We start from the raw sequence: 17,650 nt of genomic DNA on the forward strand, positions 1-17,650 counted from the left end.
GATCAATCACCGCCGTTATGGGGTTACCTATGACATTTTGGGATCAAATCGATCGGGTTTAACTGGTTTAGTATGATCTAAAGTTTTTCTTTTTTTTGATAAAAAATAAACACATTAAATGATGGTGCCTCTCGTGCACCCAATGTTTACATAGTCAAAAGACAAAGCAAGAGAAACTTATAAGGGAACACACTCCTCCCAGAAACAAACACTTCTAAGTGCTAAGCCTATGACCAAGTTTAGTGTGATCTAAAATGGAAGAAGTGGTACCTGGCTCTTGCATTCCAATAAACCAAATAGACCCTAACTTCAAGTGATGGTAAAGTATATATGTCTGGCTTTAAACAGATAGATGGATATATGATGAGTTCATCCTCGATCACTTTAACATGATCGATCTCGACACGGTGTGTGGTTAAATGAAATAAACAATATATCTCATCAGTAGTGACAGTACCCTTTTCATCGTGGTGGTCTCTCTTTTTTCTGAGACTTCAGTTTTTAACGGCTAACGCAAGAAAGGTTCTCCTTTTTTCTTCCCTTCACTTTCATCAAACTATAAAAGTGTGTTGTTCCTTGGAAAACTCAGATACTTGTTTTACCATTTCTATATTAGAGCACAGTAGATTAGCAAGGAACCAAGGAATGAAGAATACTTGGGATAGAAGGATCGTCAATGTGAATTTTCATATAACTTGGTAGTTACACTATCAATTTCTAACCCTAAAAAAAACAAAACAGAATAGTATAATAAGAAAGAAACAATTGTATTGAACATAACTTACCGTATTTTCTTTTCTTCGTATAATTACGAAATTAAAATCTCTTGTGTCATATCAAAACTAATAAATAATAAAATTTTAAATCTTTTTACCCTATGTTGTCATGCATCAAATGAACAAGAAAAGTTGTTAGTTGTCTACTCACCCTTCACAAACCCCCCTCATTCTTTCAAGTCCAAATGGTGATTTGATCTTGATCCAACCTCAAAAAAGCTCAACTCAACAGTGAAAACCCACCAAAACTCCATGTCTCTATCTCTCTTTTCCTAGGGCACGACATTCATATTTTAGAAACATGACGAAGGTGGAAGAGAGAGAGAGAGAGAAAGAAAATGTGAAATAAAAAAAACTTAAATAAAACAAAACAACCAAAAACCCACATGCGACAAATAGATGCTTATCCACAGCACCCCAATGACTTAACAGCTCCTTAACACCGTGGCATTTCAATACAAAAACGAATATTCCACCCCCAGAACATGCCCCAATTATTAAACTGCCCCCACCTCAACCAATATTTACCCCTCCACCTTATCCCAACGGGTATTACCAACCACGGGCAATTTCGTCATTCCCAAAACTTCACAGCCGGCACCCACGTTGCCTTCTATAAAAGCCACCCGTTTCATTCCCCATTTTGCCCTAGACATCATGGACCATTTCGCATGATAATAGAGGACAGTACCGTACTTTCCACAGGGATTTCCGTTGGCGGCCCATAAAATAAAATAAAAACAAAATAGAAAGAGTGATCCTCGCTTAAAGCATAGCATATTACAGAAAGAGAGAGAAAAGAGGAGAGAGGTTACCGGACTTGAAACCTTCCAATTCGCCGGAATTTGGGAATTGCGTCACGTCCGGACCTGGTTTTCTGTTAATAGAGAGATTTAAACTCACAGAGTGAAGTGAGAAAGGCTTTCATTTCCGATTTCGCCGTGGAATTGCGTCAAATTACGACCAGGGTTTTCGAATTAGGGTTTCGCCGAGGAGGAAAGTCGGTTTCTTTTTCGGTTTTGGGGGAGTTAGGGTTTGCTTTATGAAGTTGGGATCTTTGAATTTGGGGAGTTAGGGTTCTTGATGTTTACGCCGAAGCGGTGGTCGGATTGGTCTCTCACGCCGAGAACCGGAACTGGGTCCGGGAGGGAGATGAATTCCGGCAAGGCGAAGGTGAACTCCGGCGAGGGGAGAGGGGTTGTGCTGTTTGAGCCCACAACTCCGGCGACGGGTCTGGTAGAGAATGGTGACCGGGATGGGATAACCCGGAAGCTTCTGGAGCTGGAAAACGAGGTCTGTGTGGAATGTAATTCATGCTATTTGTCTATTCTTTTATTCCTGCTATGCAGTGTTTGTTTGTTTTTTAATTTTTGTTTTGTATTAATTATTAATTTTTAAGATTAGTATTTGTGATGTTAACGCATGGTTGGTGAATTTTACTCACACACTAATAAATGATGTAAATTTTGAGTTGGTAATATGCTGGTAAATTAAAAATCAGGAGTTGGGTGTAAAGAAACAAGTGAATAGTGGGTCTACTTGTGCTTTAATCCTGGATCTTTTTGCGGTTATTTGATGTCCTAGTGAAGTAGATGCAGTTTATATTTGTCTTAAAGTAGTTTATGGTGTTTTGAATCGGCTCATTGAATAAGGTTGTAGTCCCTATTATGGTGTGCATAACTGTGATAAGTATAATGTATTCAGCTTGTTGATTGACGAACCAATGTTGTGTGCAGCTTTATGAGTACCAGTACAATATGGGGCTGCTCCTAATTGAGAAAAAGGAGTGGAGCTCAAGCCAGGAAGAACTTGCGCAGTCATTGGCAGAAGCAAGAGATGCCCTGAAAAGAGAACAAGCATCCCATCTGATTGCAATTTCCGAAGTTGAAAAGCGAGAGGAGAATTTGAGGAAGGCATTGGGGGTTGAGAAGCAGTGTGTGGTTGATGTAAGTTTCCTGTTTTAGACTTTCCTTCATGTACATTAGTAATCATCTTTGGACTTCTCTCAGTCAACTAATCAAATAAAGGAGCTAATTAGTTGCTAAAACATCAATTTGGTGGAAAGCCTTGTACAACTGAATACATCAATTACTTTTTTTGGTATAGATAACTATTTTGTGATACACATAAATTATAATCTCTCTCTCTCTCTCTCTCTCTCTCTCTCTCTCTCTCTTTCTCTCCCATACACACACACACACACACTCACGCTCACATTCTTATTCCTGTGCTAGGTGCCTAGTAGTTTCTTTCCTAAACCCACTAGAATCACAAGGGCTGATCCTAGGGACAAATTCTGATGCTAAATATGCTTTAGAGATTCTTAAAATAATTCTTATTCGCAAAATGAGCCTGTGGCTTGATGGTTGACACTGGAACTTGGAAGTCTGTGATCATGTGAAAACAAAAACAGTGGTTGCAATTTGCTAAACTGTGGTTCTTTATTTTGCAGCTAGAGAAGGCTTTGCATGAGACTCGTTCAGAGATTGCAGAAATAAAGTTTATTGCTGATTCGAAGTTAGCCGAGGCAAATGCTTTGGTTGCCAGTATAGAAGAAAAATCACTGGAGTTAGAGGCAAAGTTGCGTACAGCTGATGCCAAGCTAGCTGAGGTCAGCCGGAAAAGTTCGGAGATAGAGAGCAAATTTAAGGAATTGGAGGCTGGAGAAAGTGCACTTCGAAGGGATAGATCCTCTTTCAGTTCAGAGTATGAACCAGTCCCTATTGGGATTTCTTTCTTTGATTTAGTTACTCTAAATTATGCCGTTCTTTGTATAAAATTTGTTTTGTACTCTTAGCAAGACGAATTGTGAAGATGTTTGTTGACTTTTCTCAGACAGGAAGCAAGGGAGACTTCTTTGGCCAAGTGGAGGGAGGACTTACTAGAATGGGAAAGGAAATTACAAGAGGGAGAAGAGAGGCTAGCCAGAGGTCAAAGAAACATCAACCAAAGAGAGGAGAGGGCAAATGAGCATGATAAGTCTTTGAAGAATAAAGAGAAGGATCTGGAAAACGCAGAGAAGAAAATAGATGCAACTAAAGAAACACTGAAAAGGCAAGAAGATGATCTGACAAGCAGGCTAGCAAGTCTAGCTTTAAAAGAGAAGGCAAGTGTTTGTAAAGATGAACTTGATTTAAGCATCTGTAATTCCTTGTTTTTAATTTAGTTTTTCTCTTTAATGCAGGAATACAATGCTATGAGAATGAACTTAGAAGTGAAGGAGAAGGAGTTACTGGCTTTGGAAGAAAAGCTAGATGCTCGAGAAAGAGTAAGGCCCATCACAATATATAGATATGGCCACCTTTGTTTATTCACCTCTGTTGATTAAATAGTATCAGGTCTAAATCGGTTGTTGTATGCCTACCATCTCCTTATGTGGAGCTGGTCTAATTCTTTTGTTCTCAATTTTCTTTTTAAAAGTAGCTTGAAACGCAACAAGGACAAATTGGCAGACTAGTACACAATATACTCTCCATTTTAATATGGTCATGCTTCTGACTATTTTTTTGGAAATGCAGGTTGAGATCCAAAAGGCTATTGATGAACATAATGCCATTCTGCATGCAAAACAAGGCGATTTTGAGTTGGAAATTGATCAAAAGAGAAAATCGTTGGATGAGGAATTGAGAAACAGGTTGGTTGTTGTGGAGAAGAAGGAATCCGAAGTCAATCATATGGAGGAGAAAGTCACTAAACGGGAGCAGGCATTGGAAAAGAGAGGGGAGAAGTTCAGGGAGAAAGAGAAGGACTATGAATCTAAAATGAAGGCCTTGAAGGAAAAAGAGAAGTCTATTAAATTGGAGGAGAAGAACTTTGAAGCAGAGAAGAAACAGTTGCTTGCTGATAAAGAGGATTTGGCTAGGCTTTTGGCTGAATTGGAGCAGATAAAGGCTGATAATGAAGATAAGCTACGGAAGATCAGTGAGGAGAGTGATCGATTGAAAGTAACTGAAGAAGAGAGGTCACAGTGCCAGCGGTTGCAGTCAGAATTGAAACAGGAAATTGACAAGTACATGCAACAGAAAGAACTGCTTCTAAAGGAAGCTGAAGATTTGAAGCAGCAAAAAGAGCTTTTTGAGAAAGAGTGGGAAGAGCTGGATGACAAAAGAGCTGAGATTGAGAAAGAGCTGAAGAGTGTGAGAGAACAGAAAGAAGAAGTAGAAAAGCTCAGCCAACTTGAAGGAGAGAGGTTGAAAAATGAAAGGGCAGCGGCACAGGATTGCATACAAAGGGAGCGAGAAGATCTTGCCTTGGCCCAGGAATCATTTGCGGCCCATATGGAGCATGAGAAGGCAGCGTTAGCTGAAAAAGTTCAAAGTGAGAAAAGTGAAATGGTTCATGAATTTGAAGCTCTGAAAAGAGAACTTGAAACTGATATGCGGAAGCGGCTGGAGGAGTTGGAGAAACCCTTGCGTGAAAGGGAGAATGCTTTTGCAGAAGAAAGAGAGAGAGAACTAGACAATGTTAATTACTTGAGAGATGTTGCTAGAAGAGAAATGGAGGACATCAAGGCTGAAAGAACTAAAATTGGAAAAGAGAGGCAAGAAGCTGATGAAAATAAGGAGCATCTTGAAAGGCAGCGAGTTGAAATTAGAAAAGACATCAATGGACTTCTTGATCTTAGCGGAAAACTGAAAGATCAGCGAGAAAATTTTATCAAGGAAAGAGAACAGTTTATTTCATATGTTGAAAAGCTCAAGGGTTGCACAAACTGTGGTGACATGATCTCTGAGTTTGTGCTTTCTAATCTACAACCTTCAGCTGAAACTGAAGGGGCAGAGGTCCTTGCCTTGCCAAGATTGAGTGATGATTATGTGAAGGTAAGCCACAATGAAAGCCTGGCTGCGGCTGAGAGGAACAATAATGAGAAGTCTCCTGCTGATTCAAAATCTCCAGGTGGTATGTCTTGGCTTCGCAAGTGCACCTCAAAGATTCTTATTTTCTCTCCTGGGAAAAAGACCGAGTCTGGTGCTCTACACAAGGAAACCCCATTTTCACTTGAGGAAAATAGAGAGCTATCCAATAGGCTACATGCTGAGAATGAGGCAGAGGTTTCTTTTGGAGTGGCAAGTGGTTCTTTAGATGTCCAGATAATTCAATCTGACAGCAGCACTAGAGAAGCACCCAATGTGTTGGAAGATTCTCAGGTAACTAATTTGAAGGGTGGTAGTCCAAAGCCACGGAGGAGAGGCCGGCCCGCAGTTCACAGAGCACGCTCTGTGAAAGCAGTTGTCAAAGATGCTAAGGCTATACTTGGAGAGGCTTTTGAAACAAACGACAATCGGCATCAGAATGGGACCGCTGAGGATTCTGCCAATATGCATACTGAAAGCCATGACGATTCTAGTCTTGCTGGTAAAAGACCAGCAAGAAATGGACGGAAGCGTGGTCGTGCTCAGACATCTCAAGTTTCTGTGAGTGAGCATGGTGGGAATGATAGTGAAGAACAGTCTGAAAGTGTCATGACCGGCCAGCGGAAGAAAAGGCGAGAAAAAGCTCCTCTAGCTGAGCAACCTCCAAATGAAAGACGGTACAATCTCCGGAGATCCAAAGCGTAAGTCCCCAAATATTTAGTTTCTTAGTTGTAAAACAAAAAGCTACCACATCATAGAATGACTTTGAATACTTGACGTAAGTTATGACTAGGTGTTAATTGTAAGACTCCAGTACTGCTGGCATGATTTGGTAGTCATTAATATGCAAGTGTGTAACTAACTTATAAGTTACATTGTCTTCAGTGGTGGTAAAGTTGCTGCTGCAAAAGTCTCGGACGACCTTGTTAAAAAAAATGAAGAGGTTGATCGTGCCAGAAATACGGAGGCAGAGATTCTATACGCCAAAGCTGCTCCTGCTACTTTAACAGGATTTGCTGGTGAAAATGGTGGAAGCACACACTTTGTGCGGGTGAGTAATGCCAATCTGTTAATGAGAAGATGATATTTCAGAAATTATTTTTCTACTCTGAATAAAGTTGAGAGAACTCCTAAAATGCTGTCTTGCTCCTCATATATATTTCCATTTTTCTAAAACTCATAAGCTGGTTCTCGCTGACTTCGGATGTGACTTTCCTTATGTTTTCTGCTGCAGTGCGGGACTCTTGCAGACACTCAAGATGGTGGTGCAGATGGAGTAGAAAATTCCACTGAGAATATGGCAGTGAGTGAAGCAAATGGTTCCACAGAAGGGGGCAAGGAGTTTTATGTTGATGGAGAGGAGTATGGGAGTGAATCCCGTGGAGAGGATGCAAATCTCATTGAAGATGAGGATGATGAGTCTGAACAGCCTGGTGAGGCCTCCATAGGGAAGAAGTTTTGGACCTTTCTCACAACATAAGAAACGAATCGCATATTGGCTTTGCAGTTTGGATGGAAGTCTTGTGGATTAACAATTTCAATGTAGTTTTTTTTCCTTTTGTTGTGGAATTTCAGTGTAGTTAGAACCATTTTAGTATATTTTGAGGCAGAGGGATAGGGTTTTTGGCTACCCTCTTTCTTTTAGTTTTAGGATTCAAAGGGATATGTGGCTGCTTCTCACAGTAGGTAGCAGTAGCCAGTGCATATTAACGCTGGAGTCAGCTCTGCCCTTCCACATTGTTTGTATCATAGTTTGCATGTCTGTTCAGTTATGGAATGATTGTTTGAACTCCGATGATTTCTACATCTCATATCTTATATTTCTCATCTTAATATGACATTTAGTCATTCCATTTTCTAAAAAACCAACCAAACAAAAATATCCGGTGTTTGCCACAGGAAATCAGAAATCAGTTTGTTCTCAGTTAAGCCCCTTCTAACTTGACATTTTGGGTGCACAAGGCAGTTTTAATTCAGTGGTGCTCATATCAGTACAAATTCAGTAGTTTTGAGATTCATCGGTTCCAAAATTGGTTGAAAATCAGGACTTTTTTCATGAAGTGAAAATCATGAGTTACCCAATAAGAAGATTTTTGGCGACACAATAAAAATACTATTAGTAGCATGAAGATCATTTCCAGTTGTGATCCCTGGCTATTGAATTCGTGGATGACAAGGTAGTTGATGAAAGGAATTCGGAGCTCCCAAAATGAAATCCTCCCACCAGTACACCACTAGAGAAAAGGGGAAACCATCTTTCATTCTTTCTAAATTCTAACTATATGCTGTTCTTTCAGTAATTTTATTGAAAATGATTTTATTGATCATATTTGTGTTTTTCAAAATTGCACTAAAAACTTACAAGGACACCCTAACCCTTTAAAATGGGAAGCCTAGAGGGTGATGTTCTATTCAAGTTTGGTGGTAACAGTAATATACTTGGGGATCCTGTGTTGTTGAACATGCTACTCCTTTGCTAGGCTGCTGGAGTCGACAGTCCATCTATCTGTACATTTGAACTATCTCTCAGCAACCTTCACTGCTATCTATCTGACTAGTCGTTTGCGCCCGCTTCTCTACAAAATTCCTCAGGTCCCTATAGAGTCAACGCCACACAATCCAATAAGTGAGCAAATATTTGAGGAGCTATTGTGACTAAGATTTGAGAATGACAAAAACAGAGAAGGAAAAAAAACACTATCTTCTTCAGAATCAGAGAGCATAACTTACATGCAACGTGGTACTCTGCAATTTGATTCTCTACAGCTTGCAGAATGAGCCTTTATTCCAATCCATGCCTTCTGACAGAGTGTGCAACCTCTAGATGCTCGAACAGTGCATCTATTTGCATGGGAAAATAACCTTTTCATTTGGAGGCAGTTTGGGTAAGAGCAAGGCTGGCTGGTGGTAGACGGACAACTAGAAGCATGTTGCAAAGCATCAACCATTTTCTTTATCTGCAAAAATACACATTTAAGATTAAGCTGCTCAACACATACTGCTAACTCAAAATAAGTGAAAGGTTGTTTTGCAACATGCCAATATCGTTTTGGCGTTGTAAACAATTTGTTTGGAAATAGTCAAATACTGTGAACCCCTAAATTACTCTTACTACTCTGCAATAGAGATGTAGAACCGACATTTAGGATGAAAAATACGTGAAATTTTAACTTACCACCAATGTGTTCAACGGTGCCATAGTACTCCTAGTTGCATGGTTCAGTGGCGAAGATCTCTCCATCACACGGCTAACTGAGGAAGAGTTCTCTGTCACATGGTTTACTGTAAGAGAGCTCTCTGTCACATGACTACCTGAAGGAGAGTCGTCCATCACATGGCTAACTGAAGGAGAGTCCTCCGTCACATGGCTAACAGTGGGAGAGCTCTCAGTCATATGGGTAACTGTCGGGGAGGTTCGAGTCAATTTATGAATGTGACTAGAAGTGCCTTTCTCTTGATAGCATTTTGCACAGACATCGAACTCTGGGCAGACCCCACATACCCAGATCTGATCAACCCTACCATCCTTATGACAAATGCTGCATATGTTCCCAGCAGTCCGCACAGTTAGATTCCGAAGGTGATGCAAAATCATAATTGAGGAATACTTGGCCCGGCGAGGTGTGTCAAACTGATAATGATTTTTCTCACAAAAACTCAAGAAAGAATACCTATTCTCAAATAAATCATTGTTCAAAATAACATCTTCAACCTCAGTGTCAGGAAGAACATCCTTCACCATAACCTGAGAGAGCACATGATGTTCCTTGTTGATTGAAAGGTGCACGTCCTTCCCATAAAGGTTACGCTCAGCATCATGGCACCTTTCACACAGGTGAAAATTTTTGCACTGATTGCATGACCATTGTCTCCCAGATAATATCGCTTCATGACAGTGGGTGCAAACATACTGCAAGTACACAACCATGAAGTCCCCCTTTATAGGTAAAATGGTTTGCCCCAGCTTTTGCATCAGTAGAATATCCTTAGTTGAACCATCAGAAGGACTTGTATGTCCCATGGCTTTCAAGGTTCTTGTTCTTATCGTCTTTTTCTCTTTTGTTCTTTCCTGTTCCATCTTCTTTATCAAATCTTCAGCAGCAGTGGACCAATAGTCACCGTCAAAATATGGCAACCGAGCTGCTGTTACCTTGGAGTTGCATTTCCCAGTAGGGATAAAAAAGCGATCATATAAATTAGTGGAACCGACCACAATCTTTTCATCAGTTGCTTTTTTTATCATCGCTTGATACCATTGACGCAGCTTATCAGACTTGGGAGTTTTCTGCTCCGGCGGATGGCAATATAAAAGATAATCTTCACCCTTGCACGGGGGGCACGCCCATATATAAGAGGTCACAAAACCTCGTTTCTTGCAAAAATCAAGGTAACCGATGAGTATTTCATGGTAAACAAAGGTACGAAGAGCTTCTCCTGTCACAGTTTTTATCTCAGGCCTGAAGTACTTGATGGAATCGAGATACGATATATACACACAGCGCTTATTTGGAGGACTACATTCTGACCCAAACTCTTGCACATACATTCCAAAAAGGCATACATCTACACCTTCAATCTTCTGAAACAAAAGAATAACCTGAAGGCAAAAGGAACACTATTAGGATATTCTGAAACAAACAATATAAAGCGATGGTATTAATAGAGAACAGATTCAGCAGGAAATAGAGACAAGAGAGGAAATTCATAAATCAACAAACAAGCTTCTGGAATTAGAATTTTTATCTCACCCTTGATCTGTATGGGAACTCAGCAGGGTAATTCTCGTCATGAAAGAGACTCAAAAACTGCTGCTTCACAGTAACTGTCTTTTGAACAGATAAAACCTCTCTGAGAACAAGATCTTCCGCTCTTGCAACCTAACAACAAAGTGAATTATAGTTTATTTTTTAATCAATCAACCATTTGAACAAAAGCATCTGCAAAGCACTATACATTACTTCGCCAAAAAAATAAAACACTATAGATAAAAAATCATTTTGTGTAGATAAAGACATGAACATCAAACGGAAACTTAATTGATATCAACTTATCAAGAAACCATTGACCAAATTGATTAGTGCATAAATGCTAGGCATTCATCTCGAAAAATCAGATAAACAAAATGTATTGTTCTCAATCAGATTTAGCATCATACCTCAGAAAATCCTTCTCCTTGAACTTCTGTTCTCTGTTCTCTCTCTTGATTAAGGCGTCTAATCAGTCTTTGCTCTATGTGGTTGCTAAGCATGGTAGTTGGGAGATCTTTAGCACCGAAAACAGCATTTTCAGCCAAGGGTTTGCGGTCTCCAAGTACTGTCTCTTTTAACAAGCATTTAAGACATATGTACTCAGCTTTGCCATCCAAATCACATTTATCATTGTAGAGAGCACATATCTGATGTTGCCAGCCATCGCACTTATCACATTGGACCCACTGCAAGTACATAACAGGACTCGAGAAATTAGTTCTTTATTTCAAGACAAAAACGAAAGAAAAAAAATGAAAGACAGAATGGATCAACTTTTCTTATTTTGTCAAAGAATGACTTGAGTACACTTACCGATTCTTCAATTTCTTCATCATTCTTCTTCTTACCAAGTGTTGCTTTTGAAACAGATATACCACGAAAGGAGATATTTCCACCTCGAGACACCTTATAGCACATTGAACAAAAACAATATCGTACACCATGCTCATCTAGTGTGCGATAATAGTTTACACTGCGCTTTATACGGGCACCACAACATGAACAATACATTGGTGCTGGGGCAAACGACCTCTTACCAATTGCACACAACTGACACACTTGCTCACCGTTTCCCGTATCTTCCATCAAGTTACTCTATTTAAACAACAAAAAATAATAAGTTATTGTACTCAAAGCAAGCCTAGGCCATTAGACAATCACAGCTTTTGAAGAAAAAAGAAAAACTAAACTAGCTAACTCTACCAAGTATTTTGGTGTAAAAATTATAATACACAATTCTACATAATTCACCAGCTTTTCTCACAACTCAGCAAACAACTTGTGACATGTCCCTCTTGCCTTAAACTGTAAATTTATTAATGAGTAGAAAATATGATAAATATAATACATATAAGCTATAGCAAACAAAGAAGGACCTCCACCACTTCAGTTAATAGAAAGCAAGTGTCATGAGAGCAAAAAAAAGAAGGAAAGGTAAACCAATCCGTGATTCAAAAATAGCTATTGCCAAAAAAATGACTACTCTTATTGGTCTGTTTTTCCGGTGCAACTCTGACAAGCCACTTTTCATTAACATGTCTGATACTCAATTACTAGTTAAACTAAAGATAGAGAGCTAATCTATAAAAGGAATGACAAGTGTACCAATCAAGATATTCAAAATGGAAAAGCTAAATGCAAAGAAAAGGCAAAAGAGAAATTTAGGAAGGCACTGTAAAAAGGTAATGACCAAAGAAAAAATCCCAGGGCAGTAAAAGAAAAGTAAAACATGCAATTAGTCTTGTATGAATGAAAAGCTTGACAAAGGAGAATTAAAAAAGTATTACCTGATCAATACTGTGCCTAAGACTCGACAAATGTTCCTTGATTTGCTCTGTTGTGAAGAGTTCAGTTAAGGAAAGACCTGGCATCCCTTGCATTTTCACTTCCATAAGATCAGGCTCTGGTTTTGGCTCTGTTTGGATGAACTCGGTCCTTACCCCTCCATCTTTAGAATCAACACTACGCTCTTCCGAGGATAAATTGATGCTCCCGGAGTCTGTCCTTTCAGGAACTTGTTTCATATTTTCTATAACCTCAGAGCTGCTAATAGGGTCTATTCGCTCCCTCTGATGACAAGCAAACCCTCCAGAAGGAAGGGGCACATCATTGAGTTTAATATTGTCAACATCACTTTGTTTAACATCATAGATCCTCATGGAATTGTGTATAGAACTCTCAACTGGTCCCACCTTCACTTGTTTTACTTCAGAATTAAAAGATAAAGGAGATTCAGACTGTTGCTGCAGGTTTGAAAATCCTTCCGAAATACAGGCTTGAACAACTGAAGGAGGCGAGGGAGGAAAATTTTCCGTTTTAATTTCCATCTTCTCCCTTTTTGAAAAAAGCAGTACATCTTCAATATTTCCGGAACTGAGTCCATCTGAAGCAGGCTGTTTATCTGCTAGTGACTGTTCTGGAGGAACTTGAATCCGCAAATATGGATCATAGGGTCGTTTGTGGTTTTCTTGAGACTTTATTACCAGGGATTCAGAGTGTGGCTGAAGTCCTTCGGGAGACAATAAATAAAAACTTTCCTTTTCACTCTCCATCTTCAACCTTTTTGAAGGCATGTCTTCAATATTTCCTAAACAGGGTCCACCTGAAGCAGAATGTTGAACACCCTGTGACTGCGGCGGAAGAACTTGGGGTTGAAAATAGGGATGATGGGATCGTTTAAGGTTATTTTGAGACTTCATTATGACAGAGTCAGACTGCAGTATATCCTCAAGAGTTGCAACTTCAGGGACTTGCATTGCAATATGAAGGGGGGTCATTAAGTTAGAATAGGAGAACGTTGAACTTTCTCCCAATGAAGATGGAAAATCAATTGATTGAGCATTCTGGTTAGTGCCCAGACAACTTGTGAGTTTGGAGGCTCCAAATTCACCTGTAAATAAAGTATATTAACAAATGAGGAGGTCAAGAAAGGAAGCAACAAATACAAAGAGTAAGTGGATAAACTTGTCACACATTTATTGCATGTACTCTAGTATTAAAGCAGACTGAAAATTAAAATCACAAATAACTCTATTTGTTTGCAGATTGGTGAACCGATAGAAATGCATATGCTGGAAAACTACATAGTGGATGATAATTGGTGCATATAATATATCAAGCAAGTTTAACAATCTCAAGTAGGAGAATTCAATGTTAAAGCGTCCAAGTCATACCGTGGTCAAGATGTTGCTGTTGAACATGACAATTAAATGATACATCAGAACTGTACAGCAGGTTCCCACCATGAGAGAATGTTCCATCATCTAAGCTTCCACCAGCAGAGATCTGATTGGCATTGGAATATGCAGAGACTGATGAACTGCTCTCAAAAGGAAGAACAGTCTCAGATGAAACCTGACTTGAGCTTAATGAGGAAGGCATGTCCATGTCATCACAAGTAATGAATCCATAAGCATCTGCCTGCTTATAACCATCCATAGGGACCCCTGCAAAAGTAGATTCAATAAGCCATTATATATTAGCCTCTAAACTATCAAATTGTAAATTAACATTAAAGTGCTCAAATAGCTGGTAAGCAGTGCCATCTTACCAATGGAGTTGGACCTAGTGGCATTGCTTGAGCAAAGAAGAGAGGTTTCTGCAGCATCTGAGACGCAATAACCATGTGGCAGCCTTAAAGTTGGCATTGTCATACAGAAGTCATCTGAATTTTGACCAGACTTAGCACCATACAGATACTGCTGAACTGCGCTCAGCACCCGATCATTCAGAGTCTGCTCATTCACATAGTCGTCCTGAAACACATGCAAAATTTAAACTTCAGGATAACAGAAGTAACGAATTGTGCAAGGTTTAACTGACCAGCCTTTTATCCCAACAAAAAATAAATAAAGCTAGTTGATGCGGTCACTTAGTTACACAAAACAGGTTACGATGACTGATTTGCATTCAATTCAAAAGTAAAACCAATTGCAAGACAAAAAAAGGGCTAGCATGTGACGAGGTGTCCCCATTACAAAGAAACCAAAAAGACAGATAATAAGCAAACAGACATCTAAAACTGAATTTTCAATGTAACACAAGAATAGCAGACCTCTGAAGTAGCCTCCATAAATAGCTGGGTTTCTATGCCAAGCACAAACTCAGATGCTAGATTTCCCTTCGCACTAGTACATCCCAAGAATCTCTCAAGACTGCAGTGAAGCATTTAACAACATCAGAACAAACACAACAGTACTAATTACACAACTGCATTCCAACACATTATCAAAAATGCCATACTTACATTTTCCTCCTAACCAAAGTACGAAGCCAGCTGACTCCAGGACCTTTGCGCCAATCGAAAAAGTAGCCGCCAACTTGACCGTTCACCTGTTGATGATGATGGAACCCATGCCCTCCCATAAAATGCAGACCTCCCGAACCGAAGGCCTGAGCTGCATTGTATCTCTTCACATCCATCTCCCTCTTAAGATACATCATTCATGCTGAAACAGTAAAATTTCAAACCCAATTTTCACATTAATCATCTTCAGCCTTAACATCAGTTCTTGTTCTAATCGAATTCCATCACCTACCCATCAATTCCAACACCCCAAATTTCGAATCTTCACCTCACCCAGAACCAATTAAACCCCATTCCCCCAAAAACCCCAAATTTCCAATTTTACCGCCCGTAAAAAAAAATCCAAACTGGGTAAAAAAAAAAATTGAAAGCAACAGAATCGCAATCAAAAATTTAAAGAAAGAAGAAACGAAATTCCGATTAATTGAGCCCGATTCCGATGACAACATAAACCCTAGAAATTAGCAGAAAGAGGGAATTGGGGAAAAACCCTAACAGGGGAAAAAGAGAGGGGTTTAAGGTTTTTACGGCGAACCTCAATTTGTTTTCGTTGTTTATTGACGGCGGCGGCTGAGTCGTCCTCGGCTTTCTCAATCGGTGGTGGGCCACCGCAGAAAGATAGAGAGAGAGAGAGAGTAGTTTTTTCTTTTTTTTTATAATTTTTTTTTGTAGAGAAAGAGAAAGAAGATAGAGATTGTGAGTTTACCAACCTGCGATTTTTTATAGTGGGAAAGGGAAACCCTGCGAGCTCCGGAGTTACCATCGCCGAACCATGTGAACTTACTAAACTACCCTTCTCACTCTAGTCTTTTAAATATTTTTTTTCTTATTTTGTTATTAGTTTCTATTTGCTAGCCAATTTTGAAGGCTTATTTACCAAGTAGGTAAACAAAGCTTTGATTATTGATGGTCGATCCAAAAATGTCCATTTTCGTTGGTTGATTTGTACTCAATCCAAAGTCCAAACTAGGATTTTCTTATTATAATAGTTAACGTTTCCATATAATATGAAGAAGAAAATTACTTTTATCAATGCCTAACATATAGGGTTCTTAAGCTTCATTATTTGTTGGATCATAGTAATTACATATTTGTGGTGGCCGAAATTAGATCCGAGTCAGTTCCAGGTTTGTGGCCGGTGTTGTTATAATAAAGGATTCAAAGACGTTATTTTGATTGATAGTTTGCTTAAAGTTTGTCACGTCTAGTCTAAATTAAGACTTAAGTTTATGTTGATGAATTTATTTTTTTTCTTTAAGGTCATGCCCCGCCAAACTTGATAGTAAATAATATCTTCATGTGGAAAAGTTAATATTGCGTGACACTATGTATGATCATAATGGGATTGTTCACTCGTCAATATCACTAGTGTGATGATGTTCTATCATGCATATCCCACTGTCTTTTTCCTTTTATCGCTTTTATTTTTCTGGACTATATATGGATTTGAAGTAAACAAGCCATTAAACAATGTCCTCACCTTATTGGCTTAGATCAGCTTAGAGGTGACCAGCCAAGTTCCTTCCTTAAAACAGCAACGGACAATTTTCAGTTCCCTGTAAACATGTTCATATCAATTTCTACCTGTTGCAATCTGAAAATTAGTAGAATGTTCCTCAAAACACACAAGGTGTCCATTCTCATGCACCTCCTGTTTATTGAACTGCAAAAAGACAACAAAAAATTACAGTGTTCCACAGCTTGACCATAGAAACAAAAAGCAGTAATGGAAATAGTACTTGCATTTAGAGAATAACATACAACAAACTAATCCAAAGCAATCTAAACTCATCTAGTCTCACCTAGATCTTTGTACAAACCCCTCTGGTCAAATTCAATCATATGAAAACACCCATCAAATAAACATCTATTGCTTGTTACATGTCTCTATCATCACCTCCTACGGTGTTGGCGATGCCTATCTACCCTATCCCAACTATGACTTGAACTATCAGGGTCATAGTCATTCTTGCTTTCATTACTCAAGTAATCGAATTTGGAGTCGGAATCCCTGGTGGGTGAGTATGGAAAAGAAAACTCACTGCTTCTTCTACCTCTCTCTGAGTTGGACCTTCCAAAGGTAGGGCTTCTAGACGCTGAAGCATTACTAGTGTTGCGGGAGTTGTAATCATAACTCCCATATCTCGGAGAATAACTAGATGGGCCATAACCCGGGTCAACACCAGGAGGCCCATCATCTCTATAATCTCGAGACCACCTCTGTTCACGATAATGGCCTCTGCTGACAGGTTCATAATAATGGTTTGGCCTATTGTGTGAGTGGTTCCTTGACGGATCTGAAACCGAAGGACTGGGTGTCCAGCGTCTTTCATCAGCATTCTCTGGGATTGGTGCATTCATCCCTGGAAATCCGACTGTCATTTTCCTCCGTGGCTCAGGTGGTTCAGGAAGGTCAGTTTCGATGATTTCTCCATCCTCCTGTTCCCCCTTAGTTTCCTCAACACCGTATATTATTATCCCTGATGGCTGGTCCTCATCATCTACATCTACAATTGTCAAGTTGAAGTGTTATGGCTCAAAAAATAATCTAACGGCAAGGAATGGAAGTACAATATACTGATATCACTAGCGGTGGATAAAAAGTACACAAGAATCCTAAGAAGATAGTTGCAGAAAACCACTTGTCCCCGGGTGGTTCCCAGGAAATTTGCAGAGCACTTGCGCACAAATGATAACCATAACCTAAAAACTACAAAGCAACAATTTATAATGTTTGCAGGAAATTGCACCAAAATGTACTAAATAGCGTCCATAAATGAATTAGATGTGTAATATTTCATATAATGTATGAAACTTAACTCCATAAGAATTCCATTAATTATTCAACACAACTACTTCAGCTGGAGGACACCCAATATCCCAACATACAAAGAGAGAATTATGCCAGATGGAATGAAGAAAAACCTCTTGCTGTTAACATTCAACAAACCTAAAACCCCCCCCCCC

The 17,650-nt window shown here is 39.3% G+C and overlaps 3 protein-coding genes across 3 annotated transcripts in view; 1 reads left to right on the forward strand and 2 right to left on the reverse strand.

Moving 5' to 3' along the window:
• Positions 1–1,531: 1,531 nt before the first annotated feature.
• LOC101295252 (putative nuclear matrix constituent protein 1-like protein-like) lies at positions 1,532–7,434 on the forward strand. Its single transcript, XM_004304100.1, has 8 exons — positions 1,532–2,069; positions 2,513–2,722; positions 3,229–3,482; positions 3,612–3,882; positions 3,961–4,044; positions 4,295–6,330; positions 6,515–6,680; positions 6,864–7,434. Exons 1-8 carry the CDS (start codon positions 1,860–1,862, stop codon positions 7,107–7,109), a joined length of 3,477 nt encoding a protein of 1,158 aa, XP_004304148.1. The 5' UTR covers positions 1,532–1,859; the 3' UTR covers positions 7,110–7,434.
• Positions 7,435–7,933: 499 nt separating this feature from the next.
• On the reverse strand, positions 7,934–14,817 carry LOC101309184 (histone acetyltransferase HAC12-like). Its single transcript, XM_004305982.1, has 11 exons — positions 14,624–14,817; positions 14,432–14,531; positions 13,928–14,132; positions 13,551–13,823; positions 12,165–13,267; positions 11,191–11,472; positions 10,785–11,063; positions 10,378–10,506; positions 8,805–10,226; positions 8,360–8,586; positions 7,934–8,225 (listed from the first exon to the last, which is right to left on the reverse strand). Exons 1-11 carry the CDS (start codon positions 14,815–14,817, stop codon positions 8,156–8,158), a joined length of 4,284 nt encoding a protein of 1,427 aa, XP_004306030.1. The 3' UTR covers positions 7,934–8,155.
• A 1,282-nt stretch (positions 14,818–16,099) lies between these two features.
• Positions 16,100–17,650, reverse strand: part of LOC101295545 — a 5,941-nt gene continuing 4,390 nt past the window's right edge. The window contains exon 9 of the mRNA XM_004304101.1: positions 16,100–17,190. Coding sequence (XP_004304149.1) covers positions 16,577–17,190 — 614 coding nt within the window. The 3' untranslated portion in view covers positions 16,100–16,576. The remainder of the gene's footprint in view (positions 17,191–17,650) is intronic.

The sequence above is a fragment of the Fragaria vesca genome, linkage group LG6 (assembly GCF_000184155.1).
Source record: "Fragaria vesca subsp. vesca linkage group LG6, FraVesHawaii_1.0, whole genome shotgun sequence".
In the NCBI taxonomy this organism is placed as follows: Eukaryota; Viridiplantae; Streptophyta; class Magnoliopsida; order Rosales; family Rosaceae; genus Fragaria; species Fragaria vesca.

Bases quoted from the DNA above. Each gene is read 5' to 3' on its own strand.
- LOC101295252 (XM_004304100.1), top strand. From the start codon at position 1,860: ATGTTTACGCCGAAGCGGTGGTCGGATTGGTCTCTCACGCCGAGAACC. The intron at 2,723-3,228 runs GTAAGTTTCCTG...TTTATTTTGCAG, and splicing joins AGAAGCAGTGTGTGGTTGAT to CTAGAGAAGGCTTTGCATGA. The intron at 3,483-3,611 runs GTATGAACCAGT...GACTTTTCTCAG, and splicing joins AGATCCTCTTTCAGTTCAGA to ACAGGAAGCAAGGGAGACTT.
- LOC101309184 (XM_004305982.1), bottom strand. From the start codon at position 14,817: ATGTATCTTAAGAGGGAGATGGATGTGAAGAGATACAATGCAGCTCAG. The intron at 10,507-10,784 runs GTATGATGCTAA...CTTTGTTGTTAG, and splicing joins AAGGAGAAGGATTTTCTGAG to GTTGCAAGAGCGGAAGATCT. The intron at 8,226-8,359 runs GTAAGTTATGCT...TTGACTCTATAG, and splicing joins TGCAGAGTACCACGTTGCAT to GGACCTGAGGAATTTTGTAG.